Source organism: Leiobunum rupestre, chromosome 5, assembly GCF_980474605.1.
Source record: "Leiobunum rupestre chromosome 5, qqLeiRupe1.1.hap1, whole genome shotgun sequence".
NCBI classification, from domain to species: Eukaryota; Metazoa; Arthropoda; class Arachnida; order Opiliones; family Sclerosomatidae; genus Leiobunum; species Leiobunum rupestre.
Window position 1 is genome coordinate 6,946,170 of NC_143388.1, and position 9,088 is coordinate 6,955,257.

The 9,088-nt window shown below is 37.1% G+C and overlaps 1 protein-coding gene across 1 annotated transcript; it reads left to right on the plus strand.

The window, feature by feature from the left end:
* Nucleotides 1-681: 681 nt before the first annotated feature.
* Nucleotides 682-8,614, plus strand: LOC149943414 (cytochrome P450 2J5-like). The gene is made up of 7 exons (XM_090174479.1): nt 682-1,369; nt 2,419-2,543; nt 4,379-4,784; nt 7,164-7,270; nt 7,635-7,890; nt 7,966-8,155; nt 8,224-8,614. The coding sequence occupies exons 1-7, from the start codon at nt 1,122-1,124 to the stop codon at nt 8,398-8,400; spliced, it is 1,509 nt and encodes a 502-aa protein (XP_090030605.1). The 5' UTR covers nt 682-1,121; the 3' UTR covers nt 8,401-8,614.
* The last annotated feature ends 474 nt before the right edge of the window (nt 8,615-9,088 follow it).

Here is a 9,088-nt window from a genome sequence, read left to right on the forward strand (position 1 = left end):
TGTAATATACAATGCCGTTTTTTCAGTTGGCTTTCGCGGTTAATATCTTCTGTCTCTTTATATTCTATTAGCATTTTGTCTATTTGGATGCATACCCTCGTAGTACTTGCACCTTCTTAAGTCCTGATACTTCACGAAGGAAATGTCGTTAGGATTTTTATAACTGGCCTCGCATCCTGTCTGACGAAAACCTATATATTCTTAAGCTTCTCTAAGTGCTCATTTTCAAGAGATGTACCTTTCAACCGACGGAACAACCACACGTGGACTAATGTAAATCTTCATTGGGATCTGCTCACCACCATCAAATGCAATTCACCTTAACTTATAGGGCGAGTTTTTCATAATTACTTAGCGTTGTTGCAGAAAGAAGTACCAAACGCATTGGACGACGTTCCTCTGGCAAACTTGATACTACAATGGTTTCAACATGACGGTGTGCCACCACATAAAACCCGATCATGATTACGCCCGACGTTACCAACCGCGCTCATTTCCAGACATACTTTATCAATATGAAACATGTATTTTCGAAAACAAAGTTATAATCCAGCCTCATTTGCAGCTTGACCTCATGTACTGTTTATAAAGAAAATTTATTAAAGGCTTCATGAACATATACACTGAAAAATTTGTAATTCTAATGTATACGGTCTGAGAAACTATCCAGTCAGAGCCATTTCACCCACCCTGTAAATATGCACTATCTGCTTATATCACACACCATATGTATTATCGAGCAAATGGAAGTTACTACGGCTAATCTAGAAATGGCACGTGCGAACTCTCTCTAGCTCTCCGGATGCTTTGAGTTCAACTCCTCTCCCAAACGTGTTTATCTGTCATTCAACAAACTAGGTCTTCAATCCGACACTTAATGTACATGGAAGAGACACAAGTAAACCGTCACACATGTATTTGGGGCAACCTTCAAAATTGCGAACTATTAACTACAGTTTAACGCCTAATCTAATATTATCGGCGAATGTCAAGATTGCAATATCGCCCTATCAGACCATTCTTGAGAACGCAACAGTCATGGTTTAATCAAAATACCATCAGGGGTTACCATTATGAAGATCTTCATTAAAGCAATCAGTCCAGTTTTGTAGTGAACAACGATGTTTAGAATAATGGAATCGGTGGTGTCGTACGTCTATGGCGACGTCGAAACTCAAATTAAAGTGGTTCTAGTGTTTCTCACAACCTTGTTTCTCGTGTTGCTGATTCAGAGGCAACTGAAACATTTGAGGTATAACCTTCCACCGGGACCCTTCAGCTGGCCCATAGTGGGTCATCTGCCCTTCCTCGGAGACACTAAACACCTCTACTACCACAAACTCTCGGAAAAATACGGAAAGGTTTTCAGGTAAGAAAGGTTTCTACCGACATTTTATAGAATTATAATTGAAATCCTAGAGAAAAATTACCTAAATTTCTATAGAAATTAGGGACATTTATAAAAAGCTGTAGTAAGAAATTATTTATACATAAGGTTTTTAGGTCAGCAATTCATCGTTTCACTTTTTTAGCAAGAATAATACGCAGGCTATATCCCTTACAAAGCATTTTGAGATATATTTTACACAAATTTTAATAAGATTGAAAAATGTATATTGAATTTATAAAAGTATACTAAAGAATCTAAAAACGAATGGGTGAATGTTCAAGAGAATCCATAAAATAAAATTTAATTTTCTATAGACTATAAAAATTTAGGTCAAACTGTAGGAGTCTAAAACATCAACTTTGAAATAGTCCTATCGCCATTGAAAAACAAGAAAAATAAAATGAAATGAATGTTGAGAAAATATATATATATTTTTTTAATATTAAGTAGTTAAATGAAAATTGTATTATATCTTGATCCTAGTCTAATATCTATTTAAGAAAATAAACGAAACCCTAGGATTTTATCTTAGAACAGTTTCTCACAGATGTTGTCCTTAAAATTTTTGTATATTGTAGTTCGCCTTTCGAAAAACAAAACAATTCCAAGCCAATTTGATTTAAATATATATTTATATTTTCTTCTGTAGTATTGCGCAAACCGTACTAAAATGAGACTACAAATTGTAAAACAAAATCATAAATTAAAATTACTGTTAACGGTCCCCAAGAAAGGATAGGCCTGTAAGGAATTATATTACGCCCAGGGCCCCACAAAAGTCATATTACGACCCTGCAAGGTACATTTTTTTCAATTCCCTAATACAAACAAATAAAGTTTCAAAAACAAATAAATCCTTACTTACCAGAAGAACACATTTATTAGTAGAATTGAAATTAAAAATAAATACATTTTAGAGTAAAGTTTGTAAACAATTGAAAATACGTGACTTTTGAATTTCCAAGTAAAATGCCGCCATCTTGAAATACTGAAGCTTACGTCCAATATGCTTAAAACATTTTTTATAGTTTGTACCTTGGGAGCCGTCTCACTATCGTGGTCACTGATTACGATGTCATCAAGGATATCTCATTCAACGATCACTTTTCAGGACGCATCCCAAATGGATTCCAAATCATACCTGGCCAGCCGAGTACGTTTCAATATTGGCAGTGTTAAGGGCTCCAACGAGCAATTAGGAAATTATATGCGTGAGCACTTCGAATGTCTAAGTATTCATTGCCACCGTGTTGCGAAAGCTGGCTAAACGTCGGAAACTGGTCTATGTGTAAAATCACCTATTGGCTATTGATATGATTAAAACAAGGGCAAAGAAGTAAGTTAACTTCTATTCAAGACAAGGCTTAATGTCGACTAGGAGCCGAGTCTAGCTAAACAAGTCGCGGTCGAAACTCTTCATGGTAAACCAAGCCCGTTTCTACGATAATCATATGGAACACAATAGTCTTACTTTGACATTCCAAGTGTATATAGTTTTCTACACAATGAACTGAGGTTCTTGAAATGTTTTTAGATAAAAGGGGGCGCTGCGCAATAAATTAGGGAACCGACTCTGCCTTCGAATTTGTATAAGCCGCACGAGGCATCACGCGCTAATTTTTTTATTTATTACCCGCGCGAGTGGCATATATAAGCAAAGGCTGATTTAGTCCCCTAATGTTGTTCAGCCCCCCTTTCATCTAAACACCTTTCAAGAACCTCATTACAGTCAAAGCGCCATATAGAATTTGTGATACAGTGATTAGGCGCACAACTAGTTGGTTCCAATGTGTACTTGAGAGCTAAAACCACGCTTGCTGTCTGGTGGCACAATGAGTTCTGAAACAAGTACTTTATCAAATTGTGCTGGCGCCATCTCTCGAAAATAATATAAATGTTTCAATTACGAAATTTATAGAAACTGTACTATGATCGGCCGCCATTTTTGTTTATATTTCATAGTGAGCGTTTAAATAAAACCTCTTCAGCGATTTGCCTAGAAGTAGTAATACAGAGAGCCAGGACATACTTGTAAAAGCGTTATATTTTAAAGCACACGTTGGTTAATATTTCAATATAGAAGGGCTCGTTCAATTTCGCACATAAACACGTGACTATTTTATTCAGTGACTCGTGAGCATGCGCGTTGAGCAGGAAAGAAAATGAGAGTGCATTTATTGAAGTGCCTAAATTGGGTAAGTTAGGGTTGGCTTAACATTTAAAAAAAGTACCTACAAATAAAACAGACTTATCATCTTCCAACTGCATGTAAATAGTTTCTTATTACATACATACTATTGAAAGCAATTAATACTTTTAACAGTTCTTACTATATTTAATATTATTTAGCGACTTGCACAAGTTATAAGTTAGAACAATGAGTAAAAACAACGATATTTAAAAGTGCACAAAAATTTGTTTATTGGAAGAATAAATTTAAAACCCGACTAGACCCCTGATGACGGAGCGATAATGCAGCCGAAACTAGTCGGGTTTTAAATTTATTCTTCCAATAAACAAATTTTTGTGCACTTTTAAATATCGTTGTTTTTACTCATTGTTCTAACTTACAGTTCTTACTGTTTAAATTGCGTCATTAATCATAATTAACCTAAACTTTGGGAATCTCAAAATAAAAAATATGGAAATTTTACGAGTTTGGCTTCAAAGGTATCGTCTGCAATGGCCAAAAGCTGAAAGATTTAGTCTTCTAAGTTCTGGCAGCAGGGGAGAAAGCTTGGGTTTATAAAAGATTTCATAAAGGACATAACGACATAAAAATTGCATATCCGAATCTGTTAAAATATGTTTACATAACGGATACGCGTCACGATTGAATTATTTCAACCCCTTCTGACACAAGGACGCGCTTTTCTACAGGGACGAAATGCTAGGGTTCAACAGTCACGTCCTAGATTAAATCTTACATTGTTCCATAAGGTGAGACAGTCGGAAATGTTTTTATTGAGTCGACCATTACTGTTTAAGGTATGGCTGAAATGAGCGGACCCGACTGGAAGGATCAGCGTCGCTTCATGTTGCAATCCTTCAGAGAACTGGGAATGGGCCGAACACACGGGGCCATCACGGCTCAAGACCACGTCGCCCGGTTCATGAAGACCTTGCGAGACCACGAAGGAAGCGCGGTTCGCTTGAGAGACGTCCTGGTGCACGAGGCCAACAACCTCATCTTCCAAATGATGGCCAACACAACCTTCGATCCGAACTCGAAAATGTCGAACATCGTCCAGAACTTTCAGGCTAGTATACAAAGTTACATGTTGGAAAATAAGAAGAAGTACTACTATCCGTTACTCGGCAAATTCTTTTCACTGTTCAATTCGGAAATCAGAAAAGGCGTTCGATCTCTCTCCGCCCTCAAAGTGGAGGTCGAGTAAGTCACCTTCTTCAATTATGAAATTCTTGATATTATAAATAGCTATAAAATGGCTATAAAATTATCGAAACATTTTCATCGGTTAATATAGATTAATAAAATATTTATATTCATAAATAAATTATAGATATAATATTACTTATTAAACTCGCAATACATGTATTTCTTAAATATTTGTAAATCGCGAGTAAAGCTCGTAGTTCGTATTTTCGTAAACATAAATGAGTATTAATTGAAACCTGATTCCGTTTATCATTCATATATTGTTTCAATATCAATTTATATACAGGGTCTTTTTTTTTGCTCGGAAAAGTGTTTTTTTTCAAAAACTATTTATAGTACCGATTTCAAATTTGGAAGGTCAATTCTCTATACCGGGGGACATCAGTTTGAGAAATTTGAGCGTTTTCGGTAATGTTTTTCACCAATTTTGAAAAATTATTTTTCGACCACTAGGTGCGAGATAAAAAATTTCTATTATAAAAATGTAGGCCGTCATCGAAAACCCTTAAAAATTGTTCACTCGACGAAAAACAATTTATTTATCAGTGAAAATTCGAGCTTGAAAAATTTACAAGTTGGTGAAGCCAAATTACGATTGTTTGAAACGATAATTGAAACCGAATTACCTAATCCAGTTGAAACTTTGGTTAAAAAAACGACCGGATTTAAAACACACGAGGCTATAGGTCAATCCTAAACATGCATTGGGTATTTAAAGGAAAACTTTGGGAGATTATTATCAGTGTTTGATAATATTTCGAACAATGCCTCGTTATTCAGTAGCTGAGCGTACCGAGATAGTTGCCATTTACTATGGAGAAGCAGCGCAAAACCTTAGAAGAGTGACTGAAATCTTCGCAGAAAGACATCCAAATGGAGCACCATCTGTAAATACAGTAAGACGAGCAATTCACGATTTCAATCAATTTGGTCACTTGCAACCTAGGTTTCGCGGATTGGGTCAACCGGATTTAGACTTCGAGAACAATGTACTCGCGTACTTTGTGGCATATCCTCGTCACAGTTGCGCTAACGCCGCTGCTGATTTGGGTTGTTCTGCAAATCGTGTGCGGAAAATTCTTCGTAAGAATCGCTATCACCCATACAGAGCTACGCTCCACCAAGGACTAATTGACGGAGACCATCAAAGACGTTATGAATTTAGCAACTGGTTACTAAATGCTGTCCAAGAAGATAGACAATTTTTGCGCCATGTTTTGTTCTCCGACGAAGCGTCATTTTCTAGAGATGGGCCCTTTAATCATCAAAACAGCCATCTTTGGTCTGACATCAACCCACATTGGGGTTTTGAATATCATCACCAGGTTCAATTTGAACGGGTCAATGTTTGGGTTGGACTTGTTGGAAACCGTTTGATTGGTCCCTTTTTCCTGCCGACGAACCTCAACGGCCAAAGGTATTTACATTTTCTACAGAACGAACTGAGTGACGCAATCGACGACCTTCCATTGGCTGAAAGACGTCAGTTGTGGTTTCAGCAAGATGGCGCCCCTCCGCATTTTTCCCGGCAAGTAACTGAGCACCTCAACAACGAGTTTCCTGAAAGGTGGATAGGGAGAAATGGTCCAGTGCATTGGCCAGCAAGGTCACCTGACCTAACACCGCTGGATTATTTTCTCTGGGGATTCGTTAAAGCAAAGGTATACGCCACGCCCATTGAAACTAGGGAGGAACTCATTAGACGAATAATCAGTGCTTGCCGAGACGTCACACCAGAAATGGTAGAGAAAGTGTTTGAGAACTTAATTATCCGCGCACAAACCTGTGTTGCAGCCAATGGTGATATTATTGAAAATGTTTTGTAAAAATTTATGTGAATAAAATATCTGCATTTAAAAACCAAACGTGTACATTTTTTCAAGTGTGAAAACTCTACTACGTGTGTATTAGACTTGTTCCCTTTTCAATTATCGTTTCAAACAATCGTAATTTGGCTTCACCAACTTGTAAATTTTTCAAGCTCGAATTTTCACTGATAAATAAATTGTTTTTCGTCGAGTGAACAATTTTTAAGGGTTTTCGATGACGGCCTACAACTTTATAATAGAAATTTTTTATCTCGCACCTAGTGGTCGAAAAATAATTTTTCAAAATTGGTGAAAAACATTACCGAAAACGCTCAAATTTCTCAAACTGATGTCCCCCGGTATAGAGAATTGACCTTCCAAATTTGAAATCGGTACTATAAATAGTTTTTGAAAAAAAAACACTTTTCCGAGCAAAAAAAAAGACCCTGTATAGTTAAACTTGTTTAAGTCTTGCATTTACGATATTTAAAAGCTCTTCCCTACTTTTCTACAAGACAGGGTACAATATTTCGTAACTGTAGACATTTTCACCCGTGATTTGCAGGAAACAATTGGAAAAACACGAGACAGAATACCAAGAGGGCTACAACAAAGATTTCATGGACTTCTACCTACAGGAGATCATGCAAAATCCTGACAAGTCTTTCACGAGTTTGTATTAAATCCAACTATTCGACAACCGGTTATGTTGCGATGATTGTATGTTAGTGAAGAACTTGGAAGATTTATGATAAAAGGGGCAATTTTGTCTCATGAGGTGACTCGTTTAGATGAGTCGCTACCCCCAGTATCCTATTAATATGAAATCGTTCTCAACAACACTATTCGGCCATGGACAAATAAAATACTGGACCCGAAATATTTAGATACAAATATTAAACACGTGTGCCATATGCCTTTTGCGATTTTCTCGGTATGAGTGCTAGCGGGCGATTTGAATAATAGAGCTTTTGCTACACTCTCATACTGTAAAATAGAGAGTACATTTCTAAAAACTACAACATTTTCCAAACAGAACAAAATCTGGTATCAAACTCGACGCTACTGATCGTGGCTGGAGCGGAAGCGATGCAGCTTGCCCTCGAATGGGTTTTCCAAAACTTGGTTCTCTACCCCGAAGTCCAGGAAAAGATGCACAAGGAGATTATTTCCATCGTCGGCAAGGACCGGTTACCGGAATGGAGTGACAGACAGGAACTGCCGTACACACAAGCCGTCTTCCTGGAGGTTCTCCGACACCAAAACTTGATACCCGTTAACGAAGAAAGACTGTGAGTTAATTGAAAAGATGAGAACAGATTTGAAGCGGAAATCAGCCAGTTGACATACAATATACTGGTTTCTAGAATTCTGGAAGACGACAAGGTTGGAGGATATGACGCCCCAAAAGGAGCGGCTCTCCTAATGGTATATTGGTCCGTCAACGCTGACAAGAAAATCTGGGGAGATCCCGACGTCTTCAGACCCGAAAGATTCGTGTCCAAAGACGGGAAAAGGTTGAACAAGATGGTTGACTATATCGTCGCCTTCTCTTTGGTTGCGTATTTATTAGCCAAAAGAAGATTCATTCCATTTTCTAAATCTTTGCTTTTGTGCCTTTTTCAGGGAAGAGGAGCTGTCCCGGAGAAGGAATTGCCAGGATGAATATTTTCTTGTACATGAGCGCCGTGTCGCAGAAATTTCAAATACTGCCTCCGAAAGAAGGACTCAACACCCAAGTCATCTCCACAATCGCAATCAGGCTGGAAAATGCTAGATTCGTTTTCAAACTTAGAGAATAAAATGTTTTAAGACTAATCTATAAACTTACCGTAACATAACCAAAAATGATTAAGTTGATGAATTCCGTAACATTTCTTATTTTGCTCAATTTTTATACTTCATAATTCTAATTTTATTTAAGTATTGATTGTATAATAGCTTATTCTATAGTGAAATATAAGAATTACGCTTAATTACAACCCAATTGTTTGCCAATAATATTTGATAATAAATCGCCTTAACTCTGATTTGAACACAGCTGTCTTTTGGGCTGATATTTACCACAATACATGAATTTTACTTCACCATGAAGACAATGTAATATGTTTGGTCCCAAATTGAGTCAAAGCGTTAGGAGTTCCTAACTTCTTCTAAGGTAGTTACGGTATAGCTACGAAAATGGCAATAGCTTCTGTGAAAACGACTCTCGAATTTTTTAAATATTCCGACAAGGAATTTGTAACACCTAATACTTCATCTAAGGAAACAATCAAAATCAAGTTATGGAAGTTTTGTAGTTCTCTAATGCTAGAAGAACAGAATCGAACCTGCTTCTAAAGTAATAAAGGCCCTTTTTTAGCTGCACCACCTAGTGTCGCGGCTTTGAGGCATTTTAAGAACTTCGTCCTAACCAGCTCTTTCTGAGAATTATCAAAACATTCACTTCTAATAACTGAATAACTTTGAAAATTGTAGATGGTTTGAACC

What these genes read in the sequence shown, in the direction of transcription:
- LOC149943414 (XM_090174479.1), top strand. Translation starts at nt 1,122, where the DNA reads ATGTTTAGAATAATGGAATCGGTGGTGTCGTACGTCTATGGCGACGTC. An exon ending in GCCCTCAAAGTGGAGGTCGA is followed by an intron (nt 4,785 to 7,163) that starts GTAAGTCACCTT and finishes CGTGATTTGCAG; the next exon opens with GAAACAATTGGAAAAACACG. An exon ending in TCCTGACAAGTCTTTCACGA is followed by an intron (nt 7,271 to 7,634) that starts GTTTGTATTAAA and finishes TTTTCCAAACAG; the next exon opens with AACAAAATCTGGTATCAAAC.